The sequence below is a fragment of the Tamandua tetradactyla genome, chromosome 1, assembly GCF_023851605.1.
Source record: "Tamandua tetradactyla isolate mTamTet1 chromosome 1, mTamTet1.pri, whole genome shotgun sequence".
NCBI lineage: Eukaryota > Metazoa > Chordata > Mammalia > Pilosa > Myrmecophagidae > Tamandua > Tamandua tetradactyla.
Window position 1 is genome coordinate 137,469,677 of NC_135327.1, and position 17,736 is coordinate 137,487,412.

Consider the following 17,736-nt stretch of genomic DNA (forward strand, 5'->3'; position numbering starts at 1 on the left):
AATGAGAGATACAACCAGGATTTGAACCCAAACTGGGCAACAGAGCCTAGGCTTCTCACCACCACTTTCTACTGTCTCTCTAAAATAACGACAATGCTAACATCTGTAATATTTATTACATTATTAATTAAATTCATGAATAAAAGATGAAAATTTATAAAAATACGTATCTATGGCTAACTAATTTTTTATAAGGATGCAACGTTCACTGAATGGGGAAAGACAAGTCTCTTCAACAATGGTTCTGGGACAACTGAACATCCATAAGCAAAAGAATGAATTTGGTCCCTCACCTCATATCATATGCAAAAACGAATGGACCAATGAACTAAATATAAGGGCTAATATGATAAAACCCTTAGAAGAAAACATACTGAGTTACAGCAGGCAATGAATTCTCAGAAGGGGATGTCAAGCAGATAATTCCAAATGTGGCACCGTATCTCATGAGAAAACATGGGTTGGGAAAACTCAAGCTCCTGAAGTGGATGAAACTGCAAAAAAGACAAAGTGTAAAGAAAGAAGAAAATGGACATACAGAAGATTGATAATTAAATTCTAATGCAACACGTATTTAGCCAACAGGTTTGTAAAATTTTAAAAATTTAAATTTATTAGAATTTATTAGTGACACGATTACACAGAATAAGGTTCAGGAATCCATCAGTGGTGATCACCAATATGTGCTTCTTTGTGGCTCTTTAACTGTTTTTCTCATGATTCAAATTTATTCATAACATAGTTGAAGTTCATACAGAGCTTCACAATGTGACTATTACAGGTCTTCCATTGGTAAAATTAATGAAAACATATCTTTCATGAAAGGCACATAAAGAATTTCAACTAACACATTTAAGGAATTTTGCTAACTGTGAATTTCTTTGCTTTACAGAGAGAAAAAGAAAAACCAATCTCCTGAATGAAAGATATAAATGTAGCAATGGCTATCCGTACACACACAGACACATACATATACATCAACAAATACAAAACGACTGCACATAAACTACTTACCAGCAATTACAAAAAGACTAACTTTTTCAAGATGAGTAAAAAAAAAGGAGGGTAGCTGGGGAATGCTGTTCATTTTGCTGAAACAAGGGCACGGAGACACATCATGAAAATGAAAATGAAAAAATAATTCTATCAAAGTTCAATATCTAGCTCCTATATAATACTTATATTACATACACTCACTGACTTTATTAAACACTACTATTCATTTTCTAAGTATAATTGCCCATATCATTCCTCAGAAATAATAGCACATTTTAGAAAGAAATAATATAGATTGAAGCACATGGAGGAAATCTGAATAATCTACTAAGATGAAAAAGTAATTTTAGCATAGTGTGACAAATTTGAAACTAATTACATATAAGAATTTAAAGCTTGCATTATATCAGCAGATTATTCAAAGCTCTTTCTTGCTACCTTCCAAACAAGGAACTATCATGTATGCTAGGTACAAGGGATTTCCCAAAGGAAATACACAAATGAATGTCTCAAAATTCATTATGCTGACATTTTCTACACCACAAAAATGCTCTCAATATCCACCTGACCTTAGTTATAAATAAAAATGTAGTTATTTAAAGTGTATAAAAATTAATCTTGGCATTGCCTTTAAGGCAATACATGAATACCATCCAAATATCAAAATTCGAAGTGAAAAGAAACCAACTGAATAAAAATTAAAAGTGTATAATAATTATAAGATAATATATCCTCAAAAATCTGAAATTTTAGTTTTGCAAATCAAATCTAATGGAGAATTAAAGCAACATGCGCTCTTAAAATAAAAATTAAAATGTGTATGATGTTTAAATAATTGATCCAAAGGTAGGTATATTCATCTGTTTTAAGAACATTTCAATAGAACACAATAAATTCAAAGAACAAATCATATTATTAAAATATCTGCAATGTTTATACAAATAACATTTGTATGATTACAAGTATACATATGATCAAGATAAAGTTTTCAGTGTTCTAATATCAATTACGGTACTTAAAAATTTACAGAACCATGAACATAAATAAAGCTGTTTAAAACTGGCAGCCACAGTAATAGTGTGTCATTTAATACAATGTACTTATTATTTCAGTTATTTCCATCACACTAGAATCTTAAGGTGTCACTTCTAAAACATAAAATGTGAAAAATTAAACTTATAAATACATGTATACATACATTTGCATATTTACACTTATGTAGGAATCATCAATACACTAGAGCCCAGCTTTATACACTGCAGGACCATCTTTCACATTTAAGAAAGGTCCTTCTGTTACTTTCAGTAAAAAAAAAAACAGAAAAACAAAAAACAAAATAGAACAACTTTGGTCAAGCTCCAGATGCATTTCCTGTATACTACATTCTGTGTTGCTGCAAGACTCTAGTCTAGAGAGATCCACATATAAGTACTCATTTGGTTTGAAAAATGCATTTTACCATTAACTGCAAATCTTAGAAGAGGCCACAATCTTTTAGATTATTTTTTATGATGACATCTGTTACAGCATCAAAAACAAACTGCACATTCTTAGTATCTGTGGCACATGTGAAGTGGGTGTATATTTCCTTTGTGTCCTTTCTTTTATTGAGGTCTTCAAACTGACATTGAATATATGCAGCTGCCTCTTCATATGTGTTCGATCCTGAGACAGGAAAAGGAAAGAAACATAATGAGAACAGTTGAAATAAGTATATTGCTAAGTAAAATGGTTCTTAAAATATTAAAGTCAATTATATATATAAGAAATATGCAGACTCCATAATTGCATTTTCCCTTCTGGAACTAAAGAAACTATTTCTTCTAAATGAAAAATACCAAATGTTGGTTATATTTTGATGAACATAAATTAGGACTTAGATAAAAAAATATTTCCTTTGAATGGCATACAGTGTTCTCCATGATCTTTGTTCCTGTCTCAATCTCCAAAAGTCGGATTCCCCTTTTTCTCTTATCCTTATTCTAGCCCAGGGGCTGATCAATAAATGTTGAGTGAATGTTGATCAGTATTTTTCATTCCCTTTCCTATTTATATATCAATGAGCATTTCTCATTTATTTTTCTTATTCAAAAATTGCCCAAGGGTCTACAATGTAGTTTACTGCCATGAGGTTCCAAAAAAATAAATGACAGATTTTACCTTCAGATTACTCCTTAAAGACTTTCTCTGAGTAAAAGCACTCCAGAAATCGATTAGCTGTATCTAAGGTTACTCACATGCATACTCTGTGACCCTGCAATTCGGTTCTCAGAGTACACCTAACAGAACTAGGTACAAATATACATCAGAATACATAAATGAGAATGTTAACAGCAATGCTACTTCTAATTTATGAACTAATCCAAATTCTTATCAACTTTAGACTGGCTAATAAATTGTAGCATATTCATGCAATGAGCTTCCATACAATAATGAGAAAGAAATAAAAGAACTACTGCTGCACACAATAACGTGGACAAATCTTTTAAACATACTATTGAATAAAAGACCCAAAAGAGTTCATGCTGTATGATTCAATCCTCCTATAGACTATAGATGTATCCTATCTTTGTCTTTTGTTTTATTGCTTTAGAGAACCTCAAATTCTTTTAGTGCTAGGTCTTCTAAAACAGAATGAGAGTTCTTCAAGAATAAGCATCATATTCCATAGTTCCCCCAACCCACTTTTTATGTTATATACTACCCAGTACAATGCAATGTGACAAACACACATAGGATGTTATGCTTAAAGTACAATGATAGCATATATGATGTTACTGATTATATTTGGGGTAAAAAGATAACAAAACTAGAGTATTCAAATAACTTTACATATGTAAACTCTTTCAAGTTCCTGGCAAACAACCATGTATTATTAAAAATCAATTTTTATTTTCTTTTACTAAATCATAGTAAGGTTGGCTCTGAAATTCTAAAGCAATAAGCAGCTTCTTGTTGGAACAAAGACAACTAATGTGACCTCTAAAAATATATTTTGGAGAAACAGCTGATACTGAGTGCATAACTTGGTCAGCTGCATATATTCTGGATAGGTAGCTAGATTATTGTACCCCAAGAGAGACAAAATATGTGAATGAACTAGTGAACACATCCTATAATCTGATTTCATGTCCTGAGAGAAGAATGGCAGGGATTAGCAGGGGGAGGAAATGTGATAGTTATTTTCTAACGTGATGGAACTGTCATGAATAAAAGTAAGTATGTGATAAATACACTTGAGACTAGGGAACTGGAGGTTGTTAATACAATTAAAAGAGAGTGAGAAAGAAGAGATTTGAGAAAAAAATGCTGTGAGTTCAATTTGAGTTGCAGAAGAAAAACGTGTATGTGACCAAAAACAAGCTCTAGAGAAGTTAGCATTGACAACAGAATTTAACAGTGAGAATCAACAGGACTGTGAAAGGATAGAGAGCAAAAACATAACAAGACTGCAAATGGAACCTGGTGAAATGTCAACACATAATATAAAATGATAAAGAGAAGAAGGCAGGAGTAGACAAAGAGGTTAGAAATATACCCAGTGAATAATCTGGAGGCTGCATAGGATTATAGCAAGCAGTAGCCACAGGATTGAGAGTTGCAGCAACAGGCAACAGAATCAATACTTAGGGCACACAGTGGAGATTTTAAATTATAATCCTAACAACAAGGAGCATTAAATACTTCTATATATTCATTTGTGCAAAGATTTTGAGATAGAGATTCTAATTATCTAGACAATATAAGCAAAACTTCTTGACCCCATTTTATATCTGGCAAGGGACAAGATAACAAATATAGTCATGATTACTCTGAAATCCCCCTTGGTATACAATATGTATGATTTTCCCTGGGGATTCTGGTGACATTAATTGGTAAAAAATGGCTACTTCATATTAGAAAAGGATAAATATAAACCAAAAACAGAAAGATAAATTCAAATAAGGACAAAACTGAGCCACCTTGTTTTTGGATAACTTCAATCTTGGAAACAGAATTATAAATAATTTTGTTCCTAAGAGGCACTGAAAATGTTAATGAATAAGATGACATGATAATGTGACTTTCAAAAAGAAAGCAAATTATGACTCAAAAAGAAAATGAGTTTTAAAATGAGCAACTCGCGAAATTACTTTGGACCAAAGTATAACTTTGCAGTCCATCTAAAGGACTGGAATAATAAGTAGCATGATTATAGTTATCAAAGAGACCCCCTTTCAGCTTCAATGAAAAGTTAATTAGAAGTTCCCTAATTGCTAATGGCCTGAGCTCAGGCATCTGAAACACCCAGGTTTAGATTTGCACTCTCTTCATTAAACCCCAGTGTTCTCACCTGCAAAAGCATTGACATCATTAGATTGTAATACTGCCTGTCACATGGCAGTAATGCTCATTATACATTTTACTAAATGAACACTGACTAAATTTTTGTTCATAATGAACAAGTTCTTGAGACTTTTTTAATGGAAGGATTAGATAAGAATAAGCAATTTGTATTGATTAGTTACATTAATAAAACCTTCAGAATATTTAGATTTAGAGAACATATAAACCAGTGGCATACAAACTTTTTTTAGGCAGAGTTCTTTTTGTTAAAATAAAATCTTATTCAGAATTCCAGTATATAAGATATAAAAGTTGAGTTACTCCACTTTAATGAGAGAAGAGGCTGAAGCGGGATTTGTAAAAATAACTAGCTCTGCTCTATATACCCACCTTTAGGAGGTTCTCCAAGAAACTGAAGGGAACTAAAACCAATGTTTTAGCCTAATGCCTGAGTTTACAAATGGGGGGTACTGCTTTGTTCAAGAACAAAAAGCTAACTGTGGAAAAGCCAGGACTGTACCTCAGGTATCTTTTTCTCACTTCAGGGCAGTTGTACAGTAGTAAAATTTTGCGCTATTAACCAAAAATTAATGAGTTATTAACAGACTTATTACCAAAATTCGAATTTCTTATGGAATATTTCCTGACTCCTGAAGCATTAGCTGCTTCATTGCTTCCTTTTTCATTTTCCCTCTTACAATATTTTTCATGTTCCTTTTCAGGAGCATGTCGCACTATTATTGTTCCTTTTCCACTTGTTTGTTTTTCAGTGAGTCTGTCGTATACATCAGACACTGAGCAGAGGCCATATCTTATTTCTTTTGTATTACAGATACCCGGCATGAGTGCTGTTAACTGGACAAACAAGTCAATGCTTTAAATTTACGAAGAGTTGGAGTCATCATTAAAAATCATCTAACATGTTTTACATAAAATGAATGTTATTCAGTAATCTCATGGACAATCAAAGGAACCATCTGTAAAAACCTTTTATAATGTGCTCTAATGTGGTTTGATACATAATTTCCCTTGAAGGTAAGAAATTCTAAGCAAATGAATTCAAATCAACAACTGAAATCTTGCCTTACAAGAATTTTCACTTAGAAATGTATGACTTGATGAGTTTTCTTCTACAGAAAGTAAAATACCTGCATATTCTGGATAGCATATAGTGAGCGGGCTCTTTTTTATTTTTTCTTCAAAGAGATCCTTCTTGTTTAGAAAAAGTATAATAGATGTATCTGTAAACCATTTGTTGTTACATATGCTGTCAAACAACTTCATGCTTTCATGCATTCGATTCTGTAACAGAGAAGATACAATGGTTTTGTCACTAATGATAAGGATTTTAAGGAATATTACTTTTTTTTGAAAGTGTCGAAATGACATGGATTTTAGTTGACAAATAATGTACCATAAAAATAAATTTCTGCCATTTCAAAACAAATATGTATGGCTTTTAGGGGAGATGAGTGTGTGATCATTGCTTATTACTTTTTGAATTCAAGTAGTTTTTGCTTAGTGCCCACTACGTGTCATCCTGCTTCAGAAATTTACAATCAAGAAATGTCAAGTGCAAAAGTTTGAAAAGAGATATCACTGTCACATAGTTTACTATTAACAGATAGAGATTATTACAAATTAATAAATTAAATAGAACAAGCAGTATCAATTAGTCCAACATGGTATGTTAGAGAACAAGACATCCAGTTCCTGTTTCTTACCCTTCAAATATTTGTGGTTTCAGAAAGGGCACCACTGCATTTTACACTGCTGAAATAAAGGAAATTAACATATGGTGTCCCATTGAACCTACTGCAATATAATTGAACACAACCGATTTTAAAATATAAACTGATATTTCAGTTTTTTTTCAAATATGTACTAAAGTTAACTTAACATGACAAAAGTTTTAAATTGCTATTCAAAACTACTTCACCCAGATATCTGGCCCTTTAGAACACATCTGAAAATTATACCTGAAAATTGCAGTAGCAAAGTACAACATATATCAAAGATTACTGAGCTGCAGAAAAAACAAGTACTGAGTGTGGACTACTATGGAACTAGCATAATTTTCATTCAGCATATGGATGCCAGATATAGGAGATAGATGGTTATACACAGAAGTTGAGCTGAGTTTGGCTCTCAATCTTTTCCTTTTTCTCAGGATCCTTTCGTGCTTCTTTGGTATACTTCTCTTTAAATATGCAAACAGAAAAGTTAGAGGAAAGAGCCTAAACTTTCAAACAATTCAGGCTTTAAAAAGAACTTCTCAAGGACTTTTCCAAGAAAAATTCTTGGCAACATCTCCAACTCTTCATAATTCATGCTTAATCCTCAAAAGTGATTCTACTTGCCATTTCTTCATCTTCAGCTAGAACCAGATCATAGTCACTGAGTGCTACACAGAAGATGATTGCAGTCACTCCTTCAAAGCAATGAATCCACTTCTTCCGCTCAGATCTCTGTCCTCCCACATCAAACATTCTATAAGAGGAAAAATAATGAGTTGACATCATATTAAATGTTCAAAAGCTCTGAGCATCTCTGTAATGTCAACAAAACAGCTCCAAATAGCTGAGAGAATGTGGGATGGGAAAAAGGAGAAAAGCACTTTATGGGAGGAAAACAATGTCATATATTGGTTGCAGGAAAGTGGGGGAAAGTCTGTTTTTTTTCCTTTTATTTTTTTGGGAGGACATCTCTCAGAAAAACAAACACAAACACCCTAAAAAAAAAAAAAAACAATCCCACATTCATTAACATATGAGAACATTTAGCATAGAACATTAAAGCAAGTACAAATGAACAGACTGTAAACTGCAGGTAAACATTAAGGAGTCACATGAAGCAACTGGGGAATATAGAGATTATAGAGTATATTTAATTTGCCAAAGTCATGGAATGCTAGAGGCAGAGGCATGATCCCTCTTTCCACTACAAAATGTTGTTTCCTCTGAGACACAATAAACAAGACTTTGACAGAAAGGAGAAACCACTCCAGGTAAGAAAAAGTAGAGCATGTAAGACAAATTCAGATAGGGAAAAACAGGTTTGCCTAAATTAAAATGGAAGGCCATGGAACAGAAGAAATGAGAGAGGTGAGATAAGAAATCGGAGGCCCTATATTGCATACCCTTGAAATTTAGAGTGAAAAACTCAGTATTTACCCAATATATAGTAATGGACTACTGTAGGTTAGTGAACAGGGTAGTATGCAACACAACCAAAATAGTAAAAAGACACAGGTCATTCCTTTTTTATCTTAAAGAACTTATAAAGTTAAGCAAAAGTTGAAATTCTCATAGATTACATTATGCAACCTAGAAATAACCAGTTATATAACTGAAATGCTATGCAAACTGGTACATTTTTAAAGGCTCCATTTATCTAGACAGTGCACTAATTAAAATAGTCCCTATTTAATTCTCAGGCAAAAATAATTTTCCCTGCAGAGCAATACTGGCCTATAAACCAAATCTGAGTACATCAACTGATATTGTTACTTTTATCATCATTTAAGGGGCCTTCATTCTACTGCATGAGCTACTAAATTGTTCATTAAGTTTAAGTATGCTATATAACAAAACGATTCTCCCACACAGTAAATCACTACCACAAAATAAAATGGATAGCATACGAAAAGGACATCTGGTAATAAAAGTTATACAAGGACAAAAGAAAAAAATGAATTAAAATGATAGTCCATTTGTTCAACAGCTATGACCACAATCTGAAAATGACTTTAACAAAAAGATAATATATTTTAGATAACCTCTCTGCTCAAATGCACACATTCCCTGACCGCTAAATATAAAATAATCCAATGTATCCCCCATCCTGCATTTCCTTCCTTCCCAGTTTCAGTTTTTATCCATAACACTTATCACTACTAAACCTATTAAATATTTGTTCATCTCCTCTCCCCCATGGTAAAAGTGTAAAGATAAAGACTTTATCTCTTTTGTTAACTTTATATCCCCAACAGCAGACACACAATAAGTACTTCATAAATATTTGTTGAATGAATGAACTATGCCTACAGAATATTTCAAAATTCATTCAAGGAACAATAGACTAGCTTTGCTATGTTCAAACTGTAGATTTACCAGTTATACTGTGGGAATGTTAAATATAAAAGAGCTTTACCTTAATGATCAAGTAATTAGACTATGGAAGAATTCTCTTGAATTTATTTAATTCATAAATGAGAAATGAATGAGGATTATTCCTATAACAGTTATAAATGGTGATAAGAAACCTTTAGAATCATCCAATGAATCTCACACTTTATTGTGCATCAGAATCACTAGGTGGGTGCTGCTGCTGTTCTAATCCAAAACCCAAGGGGCAAAAATGACTGAGAACTGATATTAGAAATGACCAGAATGTACTTCACAGTTTCTTAGCATTTAGAGAAAACCAGATGAAGAAAATAACAAAAGAAAACTAATTTTACTATTGCATTTATCTTCTCTGAAACCCTAGATTAAAAATATATAGAACATTATTGTTTCACACAGACATTAGAAATATCATATTTTATATACTGTCATGAAATTCTGAACCTATTACTAAAACAAAAAGTAACCAAAACAGAACAAAAGTATAATATATTACTCTTCATTTGAGAAGATGAAACTTTCGACTAGCATCAAGCAAGGGAGTGAATTTGAGTTTTCCTGGGATTTTTTTAGAGTTGAATGGGAGGTTGTAGATTCCAAGATGTAATGAAATATCCTTAGATTGTCATCTAAAACCATATGTGACCAAGACTGACTGGTACACAAAGCAACCCGACCATATATGGGTATTAAATCCATAAATATGACATTGCACTCCAACCCATTATATGTTTATCTACTATGGAAGAGGAATGGAAATTTATCTTATGATGATAATTTTATAGTTATACACGGAAAGAAAGGCTGCTTTAATTCTCTATTTGGCAATAATATCATGGTTGAGTCTTAAAGCAAAATAACTCACCCAGCAGACTGTCCATAACCACCTACTAACAGAGGTGATAACAGGAATTCTTAGATTATCACTGATCTATTGCCTCATTTTGAATTTAATTCCAATAATACAAAAAATAAGTGAAACAGATAATGTCAGCAGTTAACAACAGATAAAAAAGTGTAATATGAAACACACCAAGAACTACAAAATAATGAAGACACTTAGAGATCCCTAGAGAATTATCCTACCTATATTTCTGCCCTCATTCAACTAAGGCTGATTTAACATTTTGAAAAGCACAAAGTTGGCACCATAAACTGGTGATGATAGTAATTTAACAGAATTCAAATCCAAAATAAGGCAAGGTTTATTTGAAGTTTCTGACAAACCTGTGTTTATCTTTAAGTCAGAAAATGAAAATAGTAACTAAAAACATACTGTGAAATTCCGCCTCAGCCAAAGAGGCTAAATAGAGCAATATAAGGAAGCACTTCAGAGAGAGACAATTTTGCTGAATCCCCAAACTTGCATTATATTGAAATTATAACTTTGAGAAACTCAGGCTGGAAGTAACAAGTATAGTACGGAAATGAATGTTTAAAATGAATCTAGCCATGGTTAAAAGTGAATTTTATCAAATAATGGACCTAACACTTACATGGCCATTTTCTACCATTTAAGAATTTTCACCTTTACAAAGTTTCCTTTATAGTCAATAATTCATTTTATCTTTATACTTCTAACAAAGGGGAATACTAAAATACTCTCTGTGTTAAGAACCTAAGTTTGCCTACTTACTTAATAGTGGAACCAAAGTCTAGAATCTCTACTTCCTAGTCTCAACTCCATGTATTTTTCTTCTCTAACATTGGTTAGAATTAAGCCATTGTCTGAACATAACAATTTAAGTTCGTTTTAGAATATGGTCTTTAAAACAAAGTAAAGAACAAAAAATTAGAATCTAAGATACAAGGAGTTAAAAAACTTTAAAGCCTCATTCTAACAGTGAAACTCCATATAAATAAAATCACCTCATAGTTTTAAGACAAATAAGACAACAGTCTCCAGATCAGATACCTCACATTATTTAAAATCCTAGTCTTGTGTGTGGTCATTTAACATTCTAGGAGCAGCAAGCAGACTAAAATAAAGTAAATTATTTCAATAAAAGATAATGCTAGCAGTAAAAAAATGTCCACTGACAACTTGATAAAGAGTGAAAGCACAAACAAATTAAAAGCAGATGCAAAACTATACCATGTATTGAAGTACAAAGTTACATGGCCAGATAATTCATTATGATCTGTATTTAAGAAAACAGGCAATATTTTGATATGGGGGAGTGAAGGAGTGAGAAGCTGCCATGAAAACAGCTGAAATTAAATCTTAGCTCTCTGGAAAATTCAATTGTATGCGCCACTGAGTGTGGATAAATTAGTACCAAATGTATAATACCTAGAATACTTATGGAATAAATCAGAGGCATATATTTAACTGAGCTTCTTACAATTTGTAATACTGAGCTTTTTATGAGGTGATCTGATGATTATTTGATTTTGGAACCTTTTTTTAAGATGTTGTCAGAAATTCTGCTTTATCATCATTACAGTTTCAAGGTATTAGAGTTCTCTGAAGCACAGTCCAACCCATAGTGCATATAAACATAGACTGAATATCATAAAAATCTTAAGTAATGAGGAAAGAAAAATAATTTCAATAACAATATGGGATACTCCATTTGCAGACCAAACACAGATAATTACATTTTGATAAATTTTGAATATTTAACAATTTGTTGTTGTTATTGTTTTTCCTTCTAACTTGTACTGGAGGATAGGGTACGGAAAAGATTAACAGGAATAACTAGTCTGGTGAAATTTGAAATTAAACAAAGAAACCAAAACCCTTAACTAAACATAGTCTGAAAGATACATGACAAGCAGAGTATATATGATTTATCTCATTCATTATGTTAAAAAAAGTAAAACATAGAGTATAAAAATTATGAAAGCCTTCATAAAGAACAAATCAGATGACAAATTTTCTAATCCAATTCTCCACAGTGACAACTGTACTCTTCTCAGTTTGAGTCAACTTATCTATAAATTTCTACAAGCATAAGATGGACATTGACTGAAATGCATGCTTCCTAAAAATCAATCTCAACCTTAATATTGGGTTAAAAAAAGAAAAAGAAATCTATCTATTAAACAAACTAAGAAAAATAATAAAGACAACTATAAACCAACAACTTATTTAATTCTATCATTTTTATTATTTTTATTTCTAAGATCATTCATCAGCAAATAATTACTTGGTATAGGGAATATGTGGATTTTACTACATTCTGAATAAAATGATTTGTCACAGTTATATATATTAACATGGCCTCTCAGAAGTGCCTCATTAGCTGCTCTTTTTGTTCTTTATCCCTGCTGCTGGGCATACAAACTGGAACTTAGGAAATGCTACATTTTACTTGATTTTGAATTGAGGGAAACTAGCAGTTTTTAATAGGAATTTCTGCCAACCACTTTATTTAGCTTAAACACAATGAACTAATAATACTAAGGGGGGAAAACAGAGAATACTTGTCATTTTTTTCTTAACACTACAGTGGTCTGATATTTTTATGAAAACATCGAAGTTTTTTTTTTTGCATGGGCAGGCACTGGGAATTGAACCCAGGTCTCAGGCATGGCAGGCAAGAACTCTATCTGCTGAGCCACTGTGGCCCACTCAACATCGAAGTTTTGTTTCAGCAGAAGACCCTGTGATGTTAAATTACCTTTCTCATGTATATATCCTTATATGAAATAAACATCCTCTTTTTCCATGCTTTTACTGCTATTGTTTTCATTAGAATAAGGTGAACAGAAATGATGAATAACAATGCATGCATAATTTTGTTTGGATAAATAGTGGAATTAATAAGAGAAGGATTTAGAAGAAGATAGTCATGATGCCTAAAATCAGGTAGCAGAAGACCTGGAAGGAGAAAACAGATTAAAATAATTGACTAGGAAGGCTATAAAACAAGAATCTGCCAAGTAAAATTTGCTTGTGTTTAAGACCAGCAGTAAGTCTCGTACCTTGGCAATTTTTATTTCTTAGAAAAAGAGAAATGCAGTTCCACAAATTTGTTTAACTGAACTTCTCTGAGCCTGGATCATTATTAAAGGAGGGACTACACAAAATGAACTCTAACATCTCCCCCATTTCTAAAGGCTACAATTCATCATTCCTGCTCAGAACCCAGCAAATTAATATTTAGTACACATTAAATTAAATGAACATTTCTCATCATGAAATAGTGGAAACCTCAGTTCACTACAAGTAAAAATTCTCATGACAAATTTGTAAAAGATACCCCTCTGTTTTTAACATTCTCATAAAGAAGTACAAATTCCATCAATAAAATTCTGTCTCTTTTTACTCAAAAAAGGGATGCAAACTCTTTCTCACAATACACTTAATCAGAATAGTAGTTTTTTTTGTTAAGAAATAAATGCCCCCAATAGTCTTATATCTAATCTTCTGAGAAATTTTTAAAATACTTTTCCAACTATAGATATTTTTAAACTTTCATTATTATACCTGTTTCCAAAGCAATGTATTTTATATCTAAATTCATAAATTATATGCTTCAGAACTACTCACTTAAAATGAAGATCTTTGAAAGTAAAATGGGTTTCAACAATTCCTGTAGTTTTCACTCTAGTTCTGAGAACATCTTGTTGAGTTGGGATATAATTTGGTTGTGCTATTCTGTCCAAGTCATTCAAATAGCTGAAAAAATTAAACAACAACAAAAATGCTAAAAATTAGTAAAGCCAATAAGGATAATCTAAAACAAAGAGTAAAACATACTGTGATATTTACAATATTCTGACTTACCGGAAGTTTTAATATTTCTGTATAATGATACACTGCAACCAATTTAAGCCTATATCTTACACAACTCCCACTGAAATAAAAAAATGTTTATACTTCTCTGGTCACAAAAATGTATTAGTATTTTTTAAATATTTTCTCTGTTTTTTAAGGACAATGATTAGTAATTCTTCTCATTGGAAAATGAAGAAGAGCAATAGTAATAATATATATTTAAAACCACTCAAACTAACCTCACACTCTGAAATTATTTCTTAAAAGTCCTTATTACACTTTTTTAAATGTAACTCTATATTTATGCCCCAGAAACTCTTCTTTTGTTGAGGATTAAAAAGTCTTCATTTTTGAGTACAGAGTGAGGAACTTCCTGCAAAAGGCTAAATTAGGTGTTACTCCTTTTCAACCAGTCTTACGTTAAATGTAAGAGACATTACACATACTCCTTTACTTTGCACTTTACTGTTCTCTAAATCCGTGCCCATCTTCTACTCACTGATTTTAGTCACTGATTCAATATTGCCTGTCAATGATGCCAAACATGTTATAATATAAAAATATAGTGGGGTCATACTACACAATCTGAAAGCAGATTATTTTGCACCAAATTATTTGATAGAGTCAATAATGCCATACAGAGTCCAGGTATGAACTTGGTTGGTCAACAAAGGATTCACGGATAGTGAAAGGTGTAAGTAGAAATCTGAACTACAGGCTAGAGAGAAGGGAATGTCAGTCCAGTCCAATCAAGAAAAGCAGGAAAACAGTATGGAAGCAGGAATAACCATGTCTAGTTTCTAAGAGAGTAAGGTGATTACTAGGTTATGTACACTCTTAAACAAGATCTGGAATTAACCCTAAAGTCAGCTGTATGTAAGGAGCATCACTGCAGAATTTTCTAATACTACAGCAAATTACTAAAAGATAATCTAGGAGATAAATCTAGTCCCTGAAAAGCACCAACTATTGCAACATTAAATTGGTGTTATCGTCTGAAACTGCTACTTAGCCATATCATAATTTAGAAAAAGATCTTGCAAACAAAAGCACAATAAATATTTGATTTGGCGGTGGAAAACTATCCAAGCACTGAATTAATAATAACAAATGTTTTAGACAGGTATATGCATGTGGTATTGATAATAGAATAAATACATACAGAGATGATAGTTTAAGTTATCTGTATTATGCTTACTGCACTGCATTTAAAATAATCTTGTTTAATGTATATATTGGAAATTATACCCTAGCACTTTATCTGCACTTTTAATCTCACAAATAAAACCTTATATTTTATCACTAGAAAATATGATTTAATAAACAAACAAAAGGGCATGGCAAGAGTTTATTAATTCTCCCTTTAAAGTACTGAATTACTCTTATTTAAAATGAGCTCTTGCTTCTTAAATCTGCTACAGTTCTTCTAACAGTTCCTAAAAATAATGTACATTTATATTTCAACAAGACAAAAGTGAAAAATAAGTATTGTGAAAATCTCAACTGTTTTAAGGGATCACAAATTTAGAATGTAAGTTGTTGGTTAGACAGTTCTATTAGGCAATTTTCTAAAATCCCCGATTAAGAACTCAGAAATCAAGATGCAGATGCCCTCAAACCATCATGGAGAAAAATATTTCTATGACTTCTGTCGTTTTTGAAAACTGGCTCCATTATTTGCATCTTAATGACAGAACTACTAGAAAAGAAATAATGGGAAGCCAGAGCAATGCATTTTTCTCAATGCAGCTCTAAGAACTATTGAAAAAGGGTCTTGGCCAATAGACTGAGGATCCAGGAAATCCCCCAATCCCAAATGAGGAAGAGGATTTTAATCTATTGACCCTGAAAAGCACAAGATAATTATTGAAATAGCTCCCTTTGCTGTTTCTGCTCTGAGCAATCTTTTCATTATAATAAACAATTCACATTCATTTTTTTCTGCAAATGTTGGTGGTGCCAAAGCAAATATGGTGTGAGAATTGTGTTCTTGCTGTAAGTTATTTTTAAAATTTCTCTTCTAACCTCTGTGAAGTCTGGTTTATTAAATCACTCATTTATTAAACAAGAGCCCATTAAGTTACTACTATGTGCAGGCACTGGCGATACATGTCAAACAAAAACAGACCTTATTGAATTTATAGTATAGTTGGCAGAGAGGAAATAATCATATAGTCTCAAACACAATATAAATCAAATAATATCAAAATAAATGGAAACTTGTGAATGTTAAAATGAAAAGGTACATTGTATTATGAATATATGATATAGAGAGACAAGGACTTAGTCAGCGGGTTAAGGAGGATTTCCTCATAGTTTTGCCACAAGCTGGAAAGACAGGCTATATTTTCAATAACAGTTTCTTACAGATATAGATATAAACCACATCTATAATGCTATAGATAATATAATAATATATTATCTATATTATAATAATGATATAGATGTGCTTTATATAGGCTTAAAACGTTTAAAATAAAGATTAAGAAATACAGGGTTGAGCCTACAACCTCCAGGTCAAGATGGCGGCTTAACAACGTGCGCGTTTCAGTTCGTCCTCCAGAACAACTACTAAATAACCATAAACAGTACAGAACAGCTCCTGGGGCCACATCAGTGACCAGACACACAGCGTACCCCAGTCTGAACCAGCTGGACCGGCTGCAAGCACCCCCACCGAACCATGAGTTCCCAAAGCTGTGGCAACCAGTGCCCCTCCCCCACAGGCCGCTTCCCAGAGGGGAAAGGAAAGGACTTCACCAGCAGCAGGGACTGGGCACAATCAAACGCCAACTGTGGAACTAATTAACAAATTCTGACTACTAAAAATAGGCCCCCAGCTTAGGTGAACCTGATCAAAGTGGAGGTTGCTCATTTTTGCCAATGCGCCAAGGGGGCAGGACTGACAGAAAAAGGGGGGGGAGAAAAGAAGGAAACAGAGGTTTTTGTGACTGTGTATCTACAAAGGCTTGACTGCCTCTGGATACCACTTTTCAGGCTGCAACTGCCCCAGGCATAAGCAGAAGTGAGCTCTTTTGGGGGCTTATCTGGAGCTTGTGCCTTCCCAAGGGGAGGGGTGAAGCCCAACTAAGGTGGAATCCCTCCATCAAGGAATTCAGACACCAGGGCTTGGTAATTTGAAGCCATTAAAACCAGCCTACAACCTCTCCTCTGTCTCCACCACGCCCCCAGCAGGGAGAGTCTGCCAAAGTTAAAGGTACCACATCATCTTACGCTGGTGGGACCTGCAGTCAGACAAGCGCCACACACAGGGCAGGATAAGAAAAACAGAGTCCAGCGACTCTGCTGGGTATCACCCTCAGGGAAAACTGACGCAGGTGACTCTTTCCTCTGGATAGGAGGCCAGTTTGGTCTGGGAAAATCTGACTGGGGTCTATAATATCTAAGTAGACCCTCCTAAGTGTGTGTGTGGGGGAAAGGCACCACACAAGCAGGGCAAGAAACAAGAAAACAAGAACTGAAAAATTCTCCTCTGATAAACAAAACTTAAGCTAAAGGTCCAAATAAAGCTGAACGGAATGTCAAAGAACAGATAGACAA

At 33.1% G+C, this 17,736-nt stretch overlaps 1 protein-coding gene across 1 annotated transcript in view; it reads right to left on the bottom strand.

Annotated features, from left to right (window-relative positions):
• Window positions 1-604: 604 nt before the first annotated feature.
• The window catches only part of GNAI1 (G protein subunit alpha i1), an 80,502-nt gene continuing 63,370 nt past the window's right edge, over window positions 605-17,736 (bottom strand). The window contains exons 6-9 of the mRNA XM_077153417.1: window positions 13,948-14,076; window positions 7,683-7,812; window positions 6,471-6,624; window positions 605-2,661 (exon numbers count right to left, since the gene is read on the bottom strand). Of these exons, the coding sequence (XP_077009532.1) occupies window positions 2,471-2,661; window positions 6,471-6,624; window positions 7,683-7,812; window positions 13,948-14,076 (604 nt within the window). The 3' untranslated portion in view covers window positions 605-2,470. The remainder of the gene's footprint in view (window positions 2,662-6,470; window positions 6,625-7,682; window positions 7,813-13,947; window positions 14,077-17,736) is intronic.